The following is a 21,687-nucleotide window of genomic DNA, read 5'->3' on the forward strand; positions in this document are numbered from 1 at the left end:
TAAAATTCCAATAAATTATTTTGGTAACACAAGAATCCAGACAAGGAACACGATTTCGAAAAACAAGTCGTGGGAATCTTCCATCTGAACACTTTCTAGCACTGTCGTCTACGCGCGTCTGCGGAAAGGTTTTGTTCAGCTGATCAATCACTACAGCCTTTTGATGGAGCCACGCACGATAGGCTCATGGTTTGCGAACAGATCTTAGCCGGAAAATCAAACCTTTTATTTACATCGATTCAATGTCTGCAGACCTGAGAAATCAACACAAATATGGCGCATGAGAACTGTGCTAGAACAGCCGTGGCACAAGAACACTCAAAAAGTTTCGAATCCAGCTTGACACACGGTGTCCAGCTTTAACGTACGGAATAGTTCTTCTGAATGTTGCAAAATCAAGTGGTTGGCCTAACTTCACAGCTGGTCATTCTGATAAGACGTCACTTTCGTGATGTTATTCATACCCCATTATATTATCGAATGCGATATAAGTCGTTCCTATCTACTGTAATGCAATACGGTATGACGATTCTGACGTTTTCCCGTTAATGCCATGATTAAGCAACACGTGAATATAATAATGACCAATCGATAAACATATGTTTAATTCGTAATATTTCCAAATATAAAAAATAAACACCAAAGCACAAAAAATCTGAAACAATTTTTCTCTATTTTTCGGCTATATAACGTATCGAAGAGTGACAACGAATGACACACTAACGCAATAAATATACATCGGGATGAAGTTTACGATGTTTAGATAAACTACTCATGGAAGAAAATTGCTTTTCACAAAGCTTGCATTTGTACGGCTTTTCACCTGTATGAGTTAACGTGTGTTCGCTTAAGTTAACTTTCTGTGAAAACCTCTTGCCGCAATTGCTGCATTGAAATGGTTGCTCTCCGGTGTGAGTTCTCATATGAATGACCATTGAATGATAGATAACAAATGTCTTTTTGCACTTCTCACATTGGAAAGGCTTGTCTCCTGTATGTTGTTTTACATGGTTTTTGAAGCATTGTTTTAATCTAAAGGATTTTTCACAATATTTACAATTATATGGTTTCTCACCGGTGTGTAAGTTCATATGCATTTTCAGAGCACTTTTTCTAGTGAATCTTTTTTCACATTCCTGGCACTGAAAAGGCTTTTCTCCAGAGTGTGTCAACTTGTGCATGGTAAGCGCACTCATCTGACGGAAACCTGTACCACAGAGATCACAAATATACGGCCGTTCACCAGAATGTACTCTGAAGTGACGAATGAGGTCCACTTTAGTTGTAAAGGTTTTGTCACACAGGTCACAAGTACTTGAGCTTGAGCCATCACTGGTGTGTGTTTTCATATGCGATCTAAAGTGATCTTGATTAATAAAGGTTTTTCCACATTCCTTGCATTTACGCTGAATTCTAACTTCATGAATTTCTTTATGTCTTTTAACAGCAGTTCTTTGAGCAAATGACTTGCCACATACTTCACACTGGTATGGTTTTTCACCAGTGTGGGTACGAATGTGATTTTTCAAACTGTATTTTTTTAAAAATACTTTGTTGCAAAACTGGCAAGCAAAGTGGTTTGTTTTATTCAGACTATTGGATTTCTCTTTGTGTCTTTGAATGCTTATAGTTATTTTTTCATCACTTGAAGTTTGTTGGGATTGATCTTCTGTAACTACAACACACTTTATTGCATCACTAACTTCATCAGAATCTCCTTGAAAGTCACAATCAAAAATATCTAATGTGTTGCCATGAAGCATGGCCATGTTTTTGCATTCTTCCATTCCATACAATTTTCAAACAACAACTGTATAATCAACTCTACATTTTCTGTGTGCTTGAATGCAAATACAGTTAATATTTACATGAAATAAATTGCAATAGTTTTTCAACTTTTCTTTACACAATTTACTAACAGACTTTTTAGTTGCTTAACTAGGCCTACATTACTATTATTTACATTTAAAAAGTACGTATTTATGATGTTATTCTGAACAAAAAAAAAACTTTAACGCATATATAGTATACCTATATACGAAACGAATTTTTAAAGCAAATATTTTAGACATTTTCCTGTGAAAGCACTGAAGTGGGTTGTGATTTTGGTGAGCAATCTGCATCAAATGACACTCAGCAAAAGCATAGCAGTAGTACGACTAGTACGTGCCACAATTAGAAAACAAAGCCAATCAGAAAAGTACGAGCCAGGCAGCCTTTGAATTTGTAGTTTATCCTGCTATAGTTCTGTTGTAGTGGATACGCTAAAATAACAAGCCAGTTGCCTGGAAGCATTTAACAAAAACAGTCTTGAGGTCTTGTCTTGATTAATTGCATCAAGACAACCTGATTTTCACTAAAGTAAAATAGTTGTATTTATAACCTTCATAATTAATTTTCTTGCTGCACATCATTCTTCTCCATCTAGTCTTCACTAGTTGGTTAAGTGCTTGAAGAAACTGCAAGATCAAGCAGCGCTAGTTTAATTTTCGGGCCGTGCGCTTGACCAATGCATTTCAAGAACTGCTCTCAATTCAGCAGTGCACTGCCTAGTGAACAGAACTGTTCACAGACAAAAAACCTCAACAATCAGAAACTTCCTCTGTCAAACTTGGTGACTGGGCCTGTGTTAGTGGTTCAATGCTTCTGCAGGTGCAAATCTCTCAGTTCAAGGATAAAGATTCCCAAAATTAATATATTACATATTATTAGTGAGCAATACAGCTAAAGAATGTTTCTGAAATTTCTTGCAGCATGCACAAAATGACTTTTAATCAGTGCCGAAAACTTATTTCTAGATTTGATAAATGCAATTGAAGTTGGAATACTGTATCAAGTTGTTAGTCAGGGTTCTCACCAATTCAAATGTAAAATCCTAGAAGAGAATAAACAAAGCTGGAAATGCTCAAGCAATGAATCATGCATAGCTATACAGACCACATCAAACATTGTGTGTGGCTTCACACGACATGACAGTGGACCACCTGACCAAGATTTCAAAAATGAAGTGCATTTTGAAAGACTTTGGCACAAACTTTATATAGGCCTACTATCAATCAATTAATGGTTCATTTTTTTGGAAACACAAACAGTACATGGTCAGAATATACAATTTGTATTATATAGCAAAAGTGGCCCAAGTTCCTATGTCGACAGGGAGACAACAAAACAAACATACAGTCTACTAGTCAATTGCCACGCTACAGAAATGACAAATTTATCACTTCAGACACAAAAAATGTAACAGATAAATACAATGTTCTTGTGTGCTTTAAAATACACACCAAAAGGCAAACAAACATTTATTTTAAACAACGTTTACCCTACACAAAATTACAAGAAATAAGCAGAGAATAGATTTCCGTAAGATATAATACAATTTACAATTCTTTATAGCTTTGTAAAATCAAGAAAATAAAATTTCTTAGCTGACAGGTGTCAAACCCACAACAACGCTTGATATAAACGACTTGATTGAAATAGCCTATGTCTTAATAATACAAACGGATTTATTTTCACACAAGTCAGTTCAATCATCATAAACAGCTAAAAACCGATTTCGATCAGCTACAGCTAGATCATCTTGATTGATTGAATCTTTATCCTCGGACTGGGAAAGCTTCTTGCAAAGCTTAATCCTGGCAGTTTTGCATACTTGTAGAGCAGTGGTTCTTAACCTATGGGTAATTACCCACAAGTGGGTAATTTCAGGATAGCAGGTGGGTAATCAGCTGAACCAGAATATTTAGAATTATAGATGTAATAAACAAATCACAACTCATCACAAATATCAAAGGTTCTCCTGTGTTTGGAATACAGCTTGATGAGTCTGTTGAGGTTGCAAATCTTTCTCAACTGATGGTGTTTTTTCGGTATCTTCGCAACAACACTATTGATTGATTGAATCTTTATCCTCTGACTGGGAAAGCTTCTTGCAGAGCTCCTTGCAGTTTCGCATACTAGTCGAGGCTTTGAATCACTGACGCAGGCTCGGTCACCGAGATTGACAGAGTGAAGTTTCCGATTGTTCAAGAACTATGTCACAGCCACGCAAGCACTTGATTGTGCTATTAAAGTAATGAACTATATAAAAGCGAGTGGCCTTAATACACGACTCTTGTGAAAATTGTGTCAAGATAAGCAAGTGGAGTATAATTTTCTGTTGTTTCATACTTCTGCACGCTGGCTCTCAAATAGAAACATGTTGATTCGGCTTGTGTGTTTCTTACCAGAGGTTACTGAATTTCTTGAGATGCAACATAAACAACGATTGAAGACGGATATTTCAAATACAATGTTTCAGAACAGGGTGGCATGCCTAGCAGACAAGCTGTTAGATCTGGAGTTAGATTTGCGTTGTGCAATAATTATTCAAAATCGCACCAAATATTGCACCGATTGTAGGCTACACATAAAACAAGAGCAAATGTCTCACTGACACTATTGATGTCCTTGTTTGAATTAAATGTTGTTTTTGTTGAATAACGCTGTTTTATATTTTTAATATGTCAAAATAGATAAAATTAAATTTTGGGTAATGGGACTTTGATCAGGACAGAAAGGGGTAATAAGGGAAAAAAGGTTAAGAACCTCTGTTGTAGAGGCTTTGAATCACTGACACAGGCCCGGTCACCGAGATTGGCAGAGTGAAATTTCCGATTGTTGAAGTCTTGTTACTGGGGAATTATTCCATCCATTAGATGCCGCTGAATGGAGAGCAGTCCTTAACGTGCGTTGCTCAAGCGCACACACCGAGAGTCGAACCAGCGCTGCTTGATCTTGAAGCTTCTTCGTTCCAGAAGTGACACGCTAACCAATTTAAAAATATTTGCTTATTGAAATGAAAACTATTTTAAAATATATTTATTTGAATAAGCTTGATTGATTCCATCTTTATCCTCGGACTGGGAAATCTTCTTGCAGCACTTAATCCTGGAAGTTTCGCATTTTTGTACTAGGCTTTGAATCACAGATGCAGGCCCGGTCACTGAGATTGACAGAGTGAAATTTCCGATTGTTAAAGTGTTGTTGCTGGGGAATTATTAATTATTCCATCCAATAAATGCCGCTGAATGGAGAGCAGTCCTTAAAGTGCGTTGCTCAAGCGCCTCAAGTCGAACTAGTGCCGCATAATCTTAAAGCTTTGCCGTTTTAGAAGTCAGGCCCTAACCAACTGAGCTAAGCTTAACTGAAGATGATCTAGCTCAGCGTTTCTCAAAGTGGGCGAAATCGCCCCCCTGGGGGCGATTTTGAGCACCAGGGGGGCAAAAAAATCAAAGGGGGCGATCGGGGGGCGAAAATACTCGAAGGGGCGAATTTATCAAACCACCAATAACAGTCCAACACGCTAACAACAGTCCAACGCGCAAACCATTTACTGCAAATAGATGATTCCACCTTGACCGACAATGTATCGCTGCTGCTTGGATATGTGCGTTTTGTTCATAATATGAGAACAAGAAGAAATGATTTTTGCGCTCAGTCTTCCTACAGATATTCGGGCATCAAGCATCTTAAATGCAGTAAAAAACTTCTACGAAGAGAAGGGGATTCCACTGAAGAATATTCTACAATGCGCAACTGATGGTGCTCCGGCAATGGTAGGAAAGCATCGAGGGTTCATTGCACTGATGAAAAGAGCAATTCCTGGACTTATTGCAATACATTGTGTAATTCACCGTCAGGATTTGGTTGCCCGTAGTCTAATCTCAGTCCTGAACTGCATGAATCACTGAATATTGTGATAAAATACGTCAACAACAAGATAAGTGCAAGTCAAGATGGTTAACAGTTTCCCAATTTGAGCGAGAATGTTATTACAGAAGAATAACGGCAAAAATACTGCTCACATTTAGACATGTTTCATAAAGACATGAAACTTCGCTTTCCAGATTTCGTGGACTTCCATGTTCCAAACTGGGTGGTACAACCATTTTCTACCGAACCTACATACATACTGTAGAAGTGGAACTTCAAGAGCAGTTCATTGATATGCAAACAGATGATGAGTCCAGTGATATTCAAAAATGATCGATACGATTTATTTTGGTGCCAGGTTGCTGGCAAATATGAGCTTCTCTGGAAAGAAGCTAGAATGTGGATTTTGTCTTCATATATGGTTGAAAAGGGGTTTTCGGCTGTGGCATTGATGCTTTCAAAGCAAAGAAACGCTTGCTAGTTCATAAACGGGGTGATCTTCGACTCTATCTTACGAAGACGTCGCCAAACATTTCAAAACTTTGTAAAAGTCGCCAAGCTCATCCATCTCATTGAACATTATCATGTATTTATGTTACAGTCAATTTCGTTGATTAAATTCCTAAAACTAAATTTGTCTATCACTCTATCAATGTTTATTTTACTTGGCAGAATTAGGGGGGCGAAATTTTATTTCAATAACGAAAAGGGGGCAATGGACTAAAAAAGTTTGAGAAACACTGATCTAGCTGATCGAAATCGATTTTTAGCTGCTTCTAATGGAATTGACTAGTGTGAAATTAAATTCGTTTGTATAGCTATAATGTAAAATTAGGCCTAGGGCTTTTATCTCTTTTTTAAAAGGCAGTGGCTATTTGACTTGACCGGCACCGGTCTTTGAATCTGAAACACTATTTAACTGGTCATGACGTCACTATATAGGCCCTTTTTTTGCTCTTTCAAAGCAAGACGAGAAGCGCCTATATAAGTTCTAAATTCGACAACTTTATTCAACTCGATCCGTGGCGCGTATGATATTTCTCCGGTTGCTATTCCAGAGGAAATGAGTTCGATACTACCTGGAAGTGTTTCTTTTTTTGTCATTTTTTTAAACTAAATTTTGACCCGAAGTGCATTTTTTTTAGTCAATTTTTAATTTGAGTTGCCTACAGCCCTATTTTTGGGTGCAACCTAGTTCGTACCTTGAACCATTCGTACAGTCAGTTCGTACCCTGAAAAGATCGAGAGAAAAAATTAAAAAAAACCGAAGTCGCTGATCATAGTTCAATAGCACAAAGCCGAAGTCGCTGATCGGAGTTTCCCCAAACAATTTGAAACAAACTCGAGAGGGTTAGGGTTAGCGGAAACTGTGGTTAGCAGAAACTGCGGAAAAATGTTGGCGGAAACTGCGATCAGCGAGGGTTAGGGTTAGAGCATACATTAGGCTCATTGATTAGGCTCTACTTATGGTTAGAGTTAGGGTAAGCGGAAACTGCGGTTAGCGGAAACTGCGGGAAAATGTTTGCGGAAACTGCGATCAGCGAGGGTTAGAGCATAGATTACTCTATGGTTAGGGTGAAGGTTAGCGGAAACTGCGGAAAAATGTTTACGGAAACTGCTATGAGCGAGGGTTAGGATTAGTGCATAGATTACTCTATGGTTAGAACTACGGTAAGAGTTAACGGAAATTGCGGAAAAAATTTTGCTTGCGGAAACTGCGATCAACGAACGTCGGTTTTGAGCTATTTTTTCTCTCGATCTTTTCAGAGGAAAAATTTTAAAATGATTGCGGAAACTGCGATCAGCGACTTCGGCTTATTTTAATTTTTTCTCTCGATCTTTTCAAGGTACGAACTGACGGTCCGAACTGTTCATGGTACGAACTTGGTTGCATCCCTATTTTTTATGTCTTTTCAAATATGAGTAATAAAGTTAGAGTTTTTTTAATTTGCTGGAATTTGAGATTTTCTCTGAGCACGGTCATTTTCCGTTCGTCATAAGAGGATGTGACCGTGTTTGCCGAACGACGCATTACATTTTTGATCTCAACAAACACTTTAATTTTTTTCTTTTGACTATTTGTAAGAGAATTTTGCTTGAATTAAATTTGGATACCGGTAATACTTCATCGTTAGTGATCTTTTGTTTCCATGAAATTTTTAACATTTGCCTGTATGACCAGAGCTCGAAGGCATCGATCCGTTTTTCCATTTTTTGTGACACTGTCCAAGTTTCAGAGTTGTATAAAAGGGTTGACCAGATATAGCATTTTAATATTCGTTGACGAATTGATAAATTTAAACTTTGATTGATTAAAACATTTTTCATTTTTCCAAATATAGTTCTTGCAATTTCTACAATGCTTCTTTTAAAAAAAATGGTAATGGTATGTAATGCGTCGCTCGGCAAACACGGTCACATCCTCTTATGACGAACGGAAAATTACCGTACCCAGAAAAAATCTCAAATTCCAGCAAATTAAAAAAACTCTAACTTTATAACTCAGGTTTGAAAAGACATAAAAAATAGGCCTGTAGGCAACTCAAATTAAAAATTGACTGAAAAAATGCACTTCGGGTCAAAATTTAGTTAAAAAAATAAAATAAATAAAAAAAAAGGAACGCTTCCGGGTATATCGAACTCATTCCCTCTGGAATAGCAACCGGAGAAATATCATATGCGCCACGGATCGAGTTGAATAATGTTGTCGAATTTAGAACTTATATAGGCCCTTCTCGTCTTTTGCTTTGAAAGAGCAAAAAAGGGCCTATATAGTGACGTCATGACCAGTTAAATAGTGTTTCAGACTCAAAGACCGGCGCCGGCCAAATAGCCACTGCCTTTTTAAAACAATACTATATTTAACTATCCTATATACAACACTATATTCAATACGTTAGTGCAGCAAGTAAACCAAGGTATTAAAATTCCCTAAAATTCCTAGTCTTGGGACAAGTTCCTCTAAAACGAGAAAATTGAAGCGTTTCAAAAGGTAGCCACTTTAACAAGTCGAAATTCTGCCACTGCGAATGACTACAATGCAACCGTCAACCAATCAGAACATGTTATAAGAGGCTACCGTCCAATTGTGATCCTTCTAGCACTCATCCAGAGAGTTAATGCTTGTTTTGAACTTTATTTGGTAGCCTAATTACAGAAGAAAAAGAGCAATAGCAGTAGTGGGAATCGAACCTGCGTCAATGAAATGACTACTTTCTAGCCCTAACCGTAACCCCCAAGCCAACCAGCTGCCAAAAATCTATCAATTAATTTGCTTTCTATCATCTTCTTTTCGCCATTTTTACGTCACTTAAACCGTAGCTTATGATTGGTTGGCGGTTTCATTCTAGTCAATTTCAGTGGCAGAATTTCGACTTGTTAAAGTGGCTACCGTTTCAAAACTTAGAAAAGACCAGGGATGCCAGCGACAAATTTCCAATAAACTTAGGTCGTGTGTTCAAAGAAAACCCAGGTCCAGAAATAAAGCAGGCATAAATGTTTAGTTGCTCCAGCTCCGGAGGTCTCTTTTATCATAAATTAGCCCCAGCTTCTGCTCCGAGCTTATTGATACCACTGCTCCAGCTCCAGGCTCTGAAAAGTGCTTTCATTAAAATAATGACGACACTTAGCGCGTCACTTCTGGAATGAAGAAACTTCAAGATCAATAGCGGCGCTGGTTCGACTCTCGGGGTGTGCGCTTGAGCAACGCACGTTAAGGACGGCTCTCCATTCAGCGGCATCTAATGGATGGAATAATTCTCCGCAACAAGACTTCAACAATCGGAAACTTCACTCTGTCAGTCTCGGTGACCGGGCCTGCGTCAGTGATTCAAAGCCTCTACAAGTATGCGAAACTGCCAGGATTAAGCTCCGCAAGAAGCTTTCCTAGTCCGAAGATAAAGATTCAAGCAATCAATCAATCATAACAATTTAATTTCTGAAGCTTAAAATTGCCTGCAGTCAACTGTTGCTAAAAATGGCACAACTTTATGAAATTTAAGGTAGGCCTACTTTCATCAAAATGTCATGCGGAACTGCGTTTCAAAACATATTCGTTAATTCGACGTCTGATTACGCAAATAATTTCTTAATTTTGTGAAGGGTTGCTGTTAAATTATGGAAATTCAACTAATAGGCTAGTCATCGTCGGCGTATGAGCAGATTTATCCAGGCTAGATTGGAGGGGATGGTCGGGGTCCAGAGCGCGACGAGCGAGAGAAATCGTGGCTCCTTTACGGCGTAGCTCAGCGGGTTGGACTATTGGTTGGATGCCTGCTAGGATGGTTAGGCAGCCTATAGTCCGTCAGAGTGGGACGTAGGCATCCAGTCACAGTAGGCTACGCAGTGCGTCGTTGATAGTGGTATCAATGTGGTGGGTGCAGGTCCAGATTTAGGGGGGCAGAGGGAGCAGTTGCCCAGGGCCCCCGACTTTTGAAGGGCCCCCCTATGTGGAAAAAAATGTAATTTTGTGTTATTTTTTCCTTTTGGCCCTTAAAGTTTCTGCAAAATGCTGTCCAGTACAGGACTGATGCTACTGTAGACGTGGAGATGGTTTTTCGCGCCGGAGGCTCGAAAAATATTTTTGCACGGGGGCCCCCCGATCTAAAAGTGCCCCGGGCCCCCCCATCAGCTAAATCCGGCCCTGGGTGGGTGTGAAACCTATCAAACCGGACTAGTGCGCAGTACTCAGCGGTGGAATGAACAAGGGCTAGGGTAGCTGTACGAAGAGTTTTGAAACCAGCTCCCCAGCCGGAACCCGCCAATCGCCTCATTATGAAATACATCGGGGCCGGAACTATTTCAAACATCTGGCTCCAGCTCCTGCTCCAGCTCCACTTGGATTTCTCATAGAGCTCCGGCTCTAGCTCCGTTGAAAATGCACGGCTCCCGCTCCTTGCTCCGTCTCCAAACCCCTGGTTGTAAGGGCATGTTTTGAAATTGCCTGGGAATCAGCCCAGTATGTTCCCTAGTCTGTTCGTGTGTATAAAACAACATTGCTGAGGCCCTCAAATACATGATTAATACAATCACATGGAGCGATACACAGAAACTAGCAGATTTTTTTGCAGCTCAAGCTAAACCCCAAACATAACTTATTGTTGAAATTTGCCAATTTAAAATTACGTAGGCTAATTACTTGCCTTTTTATTTCAATATAAAAGTGCTTGATATAGGCTACCTTCGCACAGGGATATCTAGAGAAGGGGATACGAAAGTTTTTATTACGTCTGACAATAGAAGGGCTTCTATTTATCTTAAATAATCTTTGTTTATTGTAAAATGATAATTGGCACATATAGTTACTTAAAAATTTTTGTTATGACAACCTGCATTGCACTATTACAACTACAGTAGGTATGGCTATTCAATGAAAGCTCATAATCACTTGTTAATTCAACTACCCGTATACTTGCTTTACACCTAGCCAGCTGCAAAGGTTTTTAAAAAAAAAAACAGCTAACTGGTAACTTTTCAACTGTCTTTTTAAACAAGTAGGCTATTCTTTAAATATGTTCTACATAACACTTGCTAACTGTCTTGTGTAGCTGAGTGTAGCCTACCAGCTGCACTACAAAACTTTCTGCAATTTTAAAAAGAACCGCATGTTTAACGCGTTACCAACTACCGCCCTTCTAGTGTCATGAGAATCAGCAATCGCTCTGAGCCTTTGTATCCCTTCTTTAGATATCCCTGCCTTCGTACAAAAATATCTATGACAAAGCTTTGGTAGAGAGTTTGCTTTGTTGAACCATAGAGAAATAAAACAAAGTAACTTCAGCGGGTTTAACATGATGTATTACATACACAAATATAACATAATTAAAATAAACTCAAACGTTTTCGACACGTACATGTGTCCTCATCAGGAATTACATATCTGCAATATAAATAAAATGAAAATTGTAAGGTAAATTTGACCTTGCATTATAACTGTAACTGTATATTAACGACACTCCAGACTGAAAAGCACAAACTGTGTCACTCGTTAGTATACAGTTACAGTTATAATGCAAGGTCAAATTTACCTTACAATTTTCATTTTATTTATATTGCAGATATGTAATTCCTGATGAGGACACATGTACGTGCCGAAAACGTTTGAGTTTATTTTAATTATGTTATAAACTTATTTGTGTATGTAATACATCATGTTAAACCCGCTGAAGTTACTTTGTTTTATTTCTCTATGGTTCAAAAAATATCTATAGCTGAGATCAGGGCCGGATTTATCAGTAGGCAGAGTGGGCAGTTGCCTAGGGAGGCAAATTATTGGGGGCGGCAAAATATACGAATATGTTACATTGATAATACTGTACATGAATATAATAATTCACAACAGATATATTCAGATATATAGCAATTAATATTAGCAATTAATAAATATGTAATCATATCACACACATTTATAAACAGTGCGGCAAATCATGTATGGCAAGTTATCGCCCCTAGAGTAGTTCACGCTCGATTGGTTTTCAACAATATGTGCTGCTCAGCGCTTCTTTTAGTTATCTGTCTCGCTTAGTATGGAGGACTAGGGTTTGTCTGTGCAATTTTTTATTAATCTTTGTTCGGTTTGTTTCACAGTTAGTAAATTTAAAAGAGAAAAAATGTTTTTAGTCAATGTTAGGTTCATGGAAAAGTTGCAGGCTATTTTGTGTAGCCTACTTGCCTATGTAGCCTAAACAAGCCAAAAAGTAAGACTAGTTTACGAAATAACTTTAGTTTTATAAAGTTATATAAAAATGGCGGCATTGAGAAAAAATGAGGACAAGTGCCTGTGTTGTATCGAAAAATCGAAAATCACCATCGAAAATTTTTTTGGGTCAGCACTTTTCTTATCTGCCTAGGGCAGCACTTAGGCTAAATCCGGCCATGGCTGAGATAAAAATTGAATGGGATGTTCACCAGGCATTTAGTTAAATAACATGATATAGCTACGTTCTTGTGGTGCAAACTAAGCTGAACTATCACAAGATGTATAAGGCGATAATCTGCTTTTATTCCGACGTTTCGTCAATCAGACACGATTGGCTTCTTCAGGGGGCTAGATCAGGTGGTGACTACCTGTCTAGCATGGCAAAACATAGGACCATGTTGCTGTAAACAGGAGTCCAGGGATTGTGTTTTTCCATGCTAGGCAGGTAGTCACTACCTGATCTAGCCTCATGAAGAACAGTCGTGTCTGATTGACAAAACGTTGGAATGAAAGCAGATTTTCACCTAATACATATTTTCATAGTTAAGGTTAATTTGCCTCAGAAGAACATATATCACGTTATTTATAGCTGAGTTGTTCCGCGAAGACGGTGTCCGTTCGTTTATCGGTTAATCGTCTTATGGAATGCATAGCCTACGCGGGAGTCTTTTATGTTCTTGCCATAACCTTTAAGTGTTTATTTTAGTGTTTATTATTTTAAGGTTTGGTGGCCGTGCTTAAATTTACTTTCATCGACGTAGCCTATCCTTTAAATTTACATCGCATGCACGTTTTATACTTCTTGGTTTTGCCGCCGTTTCCGTTTGTTGGTTTTATTCCCGTAAACTGTTGGTAACTTTATCATTGCTGTTGTTTTCCGACAAAGAAAAATAAATTGAAGTTGAAATTGAAATATTCTTCGACTCTTTTCTCTGAAATATTCCACGGTTAGGCTACGTTTATAAAAGTCAAAGAAAGACCTATATGTTTCTTACTATGCTTTGATAGGTTACCTAGATTCATGCAAGGAGTGAATAAACACAACAGGCAACGTTAGCGTAGCCTATATTTGCAATGCGAAGCCCAACCACAAAAATAAGAAATTTGGCGGAAGTGAAGAAAAGGAAAATAAGTCATTCCTAACAAAAGCATTCCAATAAAAATGAGTCAGCAGTAGCCTTACTAAGAGTCTTGCTTTGCAAAACAAAGGGTAAGATTTTGTATGTTACCCTACTTCCTTCTAACCAAACGCACGATTCTACAGCACGATTTTACTACTATTTAGATATTAGAACATCATAGTTTGTGGTCACGTTTAGATGCAAGCTTCTTAACATTTGAAGCAATGTTTGGCATTCATCAAAATGTTTGATAAATCGTTTATTAACTGTAGCTTTCTAGTTCAACAAAAGAATTTGATAAAAAGTATTCTTCAAACATTAAGTTCATTGCATTGACTACACTGTGTAGTACACAGTTATTGCTTACAGTAATTATACCCGTTCAGTCGAGTCTTTTGGACTAAGGTTGTTTTCCATTTTGTCAGTTGTTACCTCATTTGTTGTAATTTGCTTACTAAGTGTTAGAACAAAAAGTTTTTCATGAGTGGGTAAATAGCCTACTGTAACAGATGTCATTGTTCAAAAAACCGAAAAAACATTTTGTGTTTTTGTAAAAAGCCATTGCTTGGAGGAAGAGAATATTAAGCGCAAAATATCGTCATTTAAGACCAGAGATATTATTAATCGACCATCTAGATATCAAAAAAGCATTCAATAAAATAGATTTAGCAACTTAGTTTATATGTTAGACTGCAGGACTTGCGATGAAATTCTTCATGAATCCTACGTTCTTTTTAACTAAGTTTGCTATGGTTTTCAAACCATGTCCACCTTTGTCTGCTTAACTGAGAGAAGAAAATAATCGGATGTGAGGTGGCAGTTGTTAGCTGGCTACCTGGTGAAAAAATTAATCCTCCTCCCTCTACAGCAGCATGTTATCGTACTTACCATATTTCGATTTAAATTTTTTTTTGTATAATTTCTTCGAACATCTCTTTTGAAAATTTTTGAAATTTGTTGCTTAGATGTTCTTTTAAGTGGATTAGAAAAAACATATGAACGTAGCTTCTTATGAAATTGCTATGCATCATTTTTTTTTCATTGAATAAAGATTACGTTAGAAACACGTGTAATAAAGTTTTACATTAACGTTAGCCACTTAAACTTCCTGACAAGATCCAAACTTTAAGAAACGTTTCAGCAACAGGTTACAAAATTATTGTTTCGTTCCCTCTCTAGGAACTGGTTTCCAACGACTTTCCAACCTTACCTTGCGGTTCCAGAGATGCGTTTGAAAATTGTTTCTGCAATTTGTTTAAAAATCATTGTTTTTAATAGCTTAAAAGTTTAAACAAAGTTTTCAATATTCGTTCAGCCAAACCTTTGAAAACAACAACAAAAAGCAGCAAAATATCAACATTTAAATTACTTGATAAAATCAACTTGTTCTTTAAATGATCTACTAAAACCACGTAGTCGTAGCCTATAGGCCTACAAAGGGCCGGATTAACCATTAGGCTAATAATGCTATAGCCTTAGGCCCTGGAAAAATTCGGCCCTCAATTTTTGTAAAGCTGATAGTGATACAGATCTAGTACTATATAGTACAGTTTTTGCTTAAAAACGAATGACTGAGTTGAGTCAATACATATGAAAACTGAAGAGCCCATATCCAAAACCATGTAGGCGCCACTTTTACCGAAATTGAGTTTAGAGCAGAGGTTTTCAACCTGGGGGTCGCGAGGCGCTTGAAATTCCAGTGTATTGTTTTCAATTCTTTGTTGCCAGAAAAGGTTAAAAACTGTATTTTTTTTTGCAATCGCCCATTCCTCTACTTGAGGTTGTTATAGTGGCTCTGGTTATATCGTTTAAGCTTTCAGACGTTGCAAAGGCTTTAACTATAGGAAAGCATTCGATATTTTTCATTAAGTTCTTGTACGTTGTTTTATACAGACTAAAGTTAACCAGTAACAACGCTATGGTAAAAAAGCAAAATTATGTAGAATCCTATGCAAAATATAGATTTATCAGTATCGTTTTCAATGGCATTGAAAAAAATTGGTGACGGCTATTTTGTTTGAAAGTTCTTTCAGCAACAGGTGCACGCATTGACAAACTTAATAGTTAAAAATATGCAGCACCAACCGTCTCACTGAAATTGATTTAAATAAATCCATAAAAGATTGCGATAAATTCCACCGGTGAAAGTGCGAAAACGTAGACTATCCTCATTATTTTTACTTCTATTATCTAGCTAACAAAAATGCATGGCCGATGATGATGATGATCCAGCTAAGCTTGATAGAAAATGGAAATAACAATCGGAGGAAATGTAATAAAAGCCGTGATAACATCGCAAAAACACGTTTTTCGTTTCGGAAGTTTACGTTGGAACAGCAAAACTAAACATAACTGGATGTCGGCATGAATCAAATTTGGTTAACTTTTGCATTAAATATGCTTTTGTTGAATACTTTTATGGGGGGGGGGGGGCGCGATTCTACATTGATTGCTCTGAGGAAGGCCTCGGTGGAAAAAAGGCTAAAAACCCCTGGTTTAGAGTGTCATTAGGTAAAGTATTACCATAGGCACCTACTATCCATTTCTTTCTTTCCAAAATCTTTTCCATCTGCTTCAAATTTGACAATAAAATTTGTGTTTGTTTCCAAAACCAATTATGCGCCATCATTAGCCATTTTTCTCTTATGTTTATGTTATTTTGCAGTAAATAATTTCAATTTTTCATGTATGTATTTTTATTACTTTTTGTAGCTTGGTTTGCAAAATTAGACCCTTCTCTAGTAAACAGCCTTAGGCCTACAGTACCCTTAATCCGGCCCTGCCTATACAGGTAAAGAAAATTAATAATTTCATCTAATCATATCTTGATTTGTTTGAACAATTTCCTAACACTTTTCAAGTATTTTTTAACATTTTGAAAGGTAGCCTACCAAGAATAAAAGTGTTGAAACGTTCAAAGAATTAGGTGGTGGCGATTTTTTTGAACAACAAAATCCTGCTGAAGTGAGCAAATTTTTTCAGATCCCCCAACTTATGCCCACCAGATGATTCGAGATATTGTCTTTTTATGCAGTGGCTGTGAGTGGCGATAATATAGGTATAAAACTGAAAATAGCTATGTGCTTAATTCGACAAAGCCCAATTTGACAAACGGTTACATTTTAGAATAGTGGTTTTCAACCTTTTTTTTAGTCACGGACCCCTTTTAATAAATATTTAAGTTTGCGGACCCACACGTAAAAATTTTCAAAAATTTGATCAGTCTTGTTGTTTAATGTATAAGCTGCTACTGAGAGATATTTACTGTAAGTGTAAGCCTAACATCGGATACAATGACGTAGCAAGAAAGAAAGTTAAAGAGAAGCAAAATCAACTACTGTTGGAGGATGCAAACGTCATTCAACATGAATTACAATATTGTTATAAAGTTGTGATAGTATCAAAACATTTTTTTTTGGAAACAAGACAAAAATTTTGGGAGGTGCAATGCTTCCTTAAGCAGCCTACGTCCTTAATCGTATATACATGACCGCTGTTAGGTATTTCAATGAAATAAAATGTTTTAAACAAAACATGCAAGACTTGAAGACTTCAACGTATACGAATAAAGGACATGACTTTAACAATATTGTCTGAAATGTTAGCCTACCTATGCAATTCTTCGTAACATTGTTGGATAAAGGTATAACTTCGAGTTTTTTTCTCTTTGGGATCGAAAACTAGCTCAACCGTTTCAAGAGTGCATTCATTTTTGGAAAGTACTTTTAAAAAAATTGTTTCATTTGGTTTGCACCGCCAGTCCGCCACACATCGGTGTGAACCGGATGAACTCCGCTACTATATAAACTATGATGCAAAGCTTCTTCAATTTGTTGACCCGATGCAAAAATGTGGCCTACTTCATTTGCATAGTTTTGAAAAAAAACTCAGTAGCCTACATACAGTAATACAAACAATTGAAAGCAAGCGTATAAAATGAATAACCTCAGGAATATAAAGTTTCATGTTTTAAGTGTTGAAGCAGGTTTTTTCCAGATACATAGGCTACATGTTTTATACGCAAGAGAGGCTAAATTTGCAGAAAAGTATTATAGTAGTTTGATACGTGAATAACAAAATTGTTTTAGATTAGCTTTAGAATAATTGTTTAGGGGCAAGTTTTTTGGCGACCACCACCATAAAAGTGCCCAAATAATATTTTTTCTAAAAGTTAAAAAAATATCTGGCAACACTTTTGGCTCCACTTGTCAGATATTGCGGCCAAGTTGGCAATCTACTACTTCTATGAATCCCTGGGTATATCTGTATTTTACAGAGCAAAGCTTATTATGCATAGCTTTATTATCACTTTTTTGTGTTTGTTGTTGCTTTGTAGTTTTCGGTTTGTTTGCACTGTAAGTAGTACATATCCATGTGAACCACCAAGGAATGCCACTATAAAAGAATACATGTCTACTTTTCCAGAAAAGATGCACTTCGACCAAATAGGCTACTTTTCATGGATGATTAAAACAATACCGTTTGTTGTATGCAATAGAAGAGGATTGTCGACGATTCCAAAACATGTTCCTTCAAATGCACAAGCCTTGCTACTGCGAGAAAATTTCATAAAAACAGTTACAAAAGAAGACGTTAGTTCTTTAAACAAACTTGTTCTGCTGGAACTCTCTTCTAACTGCCATTTGAAAACATCAGATGTTGTGCCATCATGCTCTGGATACTTTTTGATAGAAAATAATGCATTTGAAGATTTGATACATTTGAAAATGCTGAAAATAGAAAGCAATCAATTTTTAAGGTTACCAAGCAACCTACCAAAATCTTTGGAGTATTTAAGTATTTCGTTTGCGTCTGTTACTACAACAATCACTGATATTCGATATCTAAACAACTTAAAAGTACTTTTCTCAGAAATCACTTGTATAAGGAAAGCTACCTCTTCAGAATGTTCTTACAATAGTGGAGCTTTAATCTTTCATGCTACAAGCCCATCATTGCTGGTGTTAGACTTACGACTAAATGGCTTGATGCAAGTGCCTAATAACAGCATAATAACTTCAAATTTGTTGAGTTTAGATCTAAGCTACAACAATCTTTACCGTATCAGAAGATCAGATTTTTCGAAAACTAAATTGTTGAAAGCTCTTCATTTACTGTTGGGTGCTCGAGATGTTGCTTTGACAATTGAAGAAGGAGCATTCGATCATTTGATAAACTTAGAAGTGTTAAATCTAGGATTTAATTTCTTGAATTATTTGCCAAAAAACATTTTTAGGGCTAATATTAAATTGAGGATTCTAGACATATCGAAAAATTGCTTATGGAAACACGTTACAAATCCTACGTTTATTCCTCCATTTCAATTAGAAGAATTATACCTTGGTTTTAACAGATTTTGCCATACTCACCAGCAGATACCAACACATTATTCTTCTAATGAAACATTGCTTCTGGGTGACTCTTTTAAATTCATGACCAACTTAACAATTTTGTCCTTTGGGAATTCACCGTATTTTACATTTTATCCAATAGCATCGTATCAATTGCAACTGGGAAATGTAAACAAAGAAAGCTTCAGAACTATTAGAGGTTTAAGTAAACTGCAAAAGTTAAACTTTGACTATTGCCAGATTACAAAGTTAGACATGAGCTCAGTAAATGGTTTTCCAACTCTCTCTTCTGTGTCATTTTCTAATAACTTTATAGACGGTGAATCCAAAATTTTAAAGAGTGCAAGAAAAGTTAGAGTTGCCAACAACAAAACCAACAAATTTTTGTTACCTCAGCAGAAAGCGGCATTTGCACTTAAGACAAAGGAATCCTGTAATCTTGAAGCGAAGCTAGTTCTTTCTTTCAATCAAATTCGTTCAATCAGCACATTTAACTTCACTTCGGTTTCTTTTGTAAATAGACTAGATTTGTCGTCTAATTTTATTGAACAAATAACTGATGGCAGTTTTAAAGTGATGCCTTATCTTTGTTACATTGATCTTCGATCAAACCCAATCGAATACATTTCCAGAATAGCATTTAATGGGCTATCAAAATTACAATATCTTTTCATAAATAGCACAAGATTACAGAAAAGTTTAAATCCATTTAAGTTTATCGACAGCTTTGAACATTTACTTGCTTTTGATTACACTTTTACAGGATCCTATTTGTTTGAAATGCTTGCATATTCTCCTTTTCCAAAATCATCAAAAGTGAAAAGTATAAACTTATCCGGAAACTTTCTTCCCTCCACCTTTCTTATTTCTCTCTCTTCATTGGCACAATTTTCTAATCTTCAAGTTATCATTGTGCAGCAATGTGGAATAGATAACTCAGAGATATTTTTTCCAAATCCCAAAGTGAAACATCTCGATTTAAGCCACAACCATCTAAACTCGCTTCCACTGCGTACATTGATGAACATGCCACTGTTGCAAGAACTGTTTCTGTCTTACAACAAAATAACTGTCATAAAAATCAATTTGTTTAACTTTACAGCAGACTTGAAAATCCTGGATCTTTCTTTTAATAAAATACAATATATACTGCCAGGCATGTTCAAGCACAACTCAACTAAACTATCACAGCTATACCTACAGAACAATTACATCACTAAAGTTAGACCAGACATTCTTCCACTATCATTAATGCACAGTTTGTTGCATTTTGACATAAGATGGAATCCACTTTTTTGTGAATGTCAGTTGAAAAATAACTTTGGTTTGTACTTTTTTAATCGAGACTTTTCTTTATTTACATTTCCAGGGTTTCTGCCTGAATGTTCTTCTCTCATCGACAATTATTACGGAGGCTGTGTGCAATGTCAATCACCACAGCCACTGAAAAGCCAATCTCTTTTGAGTTATTCCACTACCACAGTGTGTAAAAACTATGCCATGACAATTCTTTGCATACTATACACAACTGTCACTGCAAGTTTTCTCACTTTTTCCTTACTCTTTAGAAGCAAACGTTTGTCGAAATGGTTGATAAGGTATGCTCTTGATACGTACCAACCCTTGCCAGAGAATAAGACAACTAAAAGAAACAGTCGAATGGAAGGAGATTTTGTTCACCATGCATTTGTCATTTATGATCAAGCAAACTTACAAGTAGCGGATTGGGTTGACGACTCTTTGCTACCAAACATTTGTCAGCAACCTCCATACTTCAACCTTGGAGTTGTTGGGAAAGAAGTTCAATGTGGATCATCTCCTTTGAAGCAACTGATTCTGCGGATTGAAGCCAGCAGGAAAGTTATTTTGATCCTCACCGGCGACTATTCCAACACTCCCGAAGGAAAGTATGTTATTTCCACCTTGGAACAACTTGAATATGAAACTGGTGTTGATCGCACAGTTTTGATAACCTTTGAATGCGACATTCAGCCTAATAGATTGTTTCAGAGGCGACGAAGGAAAGGAATAAATAAAGCGTTACAAATACCAAATGCAAAAACCGACTTACCAGTGTTTTGGGATTTGCTTCGCTTTTGCATCAAGTCAAAGTAACAGAAGATATGGTATCCAATTGAAATTAATAGAGAAGTGAAAAATTAAAGAACTGCTCGTGTCGTCGTTCAGTAGACCCCCTTTACTGCAAAAGTCAAAGCGAGTGACCTGATTTGATTTAATCTGGTGTTATTTTTCGCGGAGATTCAACACATTCAGGAAAGTTGTTGGGTGGAATATGGCCAGCAGACGGCTACAGCAGGAGTCTCCAAACGACTCACCAAAAATGGAAGAAACAAAACTAAACGATATAGTGTGATAATAAATACACTTCCAATAGCAGCATCATTGTTTCACGAATTGATGAATACATTTAAATGCCAGGTCTATGATAGATGGATAGTTGTTTATTGGCCGCTGCGAAAAAGGTGTACAATAAATCAAAACACAATGTACCGTACAGTAAAACTGTTGAAAAAATTACAATAAAAAACGAGTAAAAATGATGATAGCATCACAGCAGCGGGAGGCTGCGAAGTGACCGTTCAAGGTCTCATTAATATTAATTTATGGTTACTTGCCTATTAATATTAATTTCGTAAATATTGTGCTTGCTTTTCTGTATGTCTTGATTTGTCCTCAATGGTGTAAGTTTTGCTTAAAAGCTTTCAAAAATAATCTTATGTTAGGTTGGTTTTGAATCTTTATTCTCGGACTGACAAAGCATTGATTGGTTATTCCTGGTAGTTTCGCATACATGAAGAGA

The 21,687-nt window shown here is 36.8% G+C and overlaps 1 protein-coding gene across 1 annotated transcript; it reads right to left on the bottom strand.

The window, feature by feature from the left end:
- Positions 1–573: 573 nt before the first annotated feature.
- On the bottom strand, positions 574–1,838 carry LOC145780503 (uncharacterized). Its single transcript, XM_082592121.1, has one exon. The coding sequence runs from the start codon at positions 1,785–1,787 to the stop codon at positions 720–722; it is 1,068 nt and encodes a 355-aa protein (XP_082448247.1). The 5' UTR covers positions 1,788–1,838; the 3' UTR covers positions 574–719.
- Between the last annotated feature and the right edge of the window lie 19,849 nt (positions 1,839–21,687).

The sequence above is a fragment of the Aplidium turbinatum genome, chromosome 12, assembly GCF_918807975.1.
Source record: "Aplidium turbinatum chromosome 12, kaAplTurb1.1, whole genome shotgun sequence".
Lineage (NCBI taxonomy): Eukaryota > Metazoa > Chordata > Ascidiacea > Aplousobranchia > Polyclinidae > Aplidium > Aplidium turbinatum.

Coding starts and splice junctions, on each gene's coding strand:
- LOC145780503 (XM_082592121.1), bottom strand. CDS start 1,787: ATGGAAGAATGCAAAAACATGGCCATGCTTCATGGCAACACATTAGAT.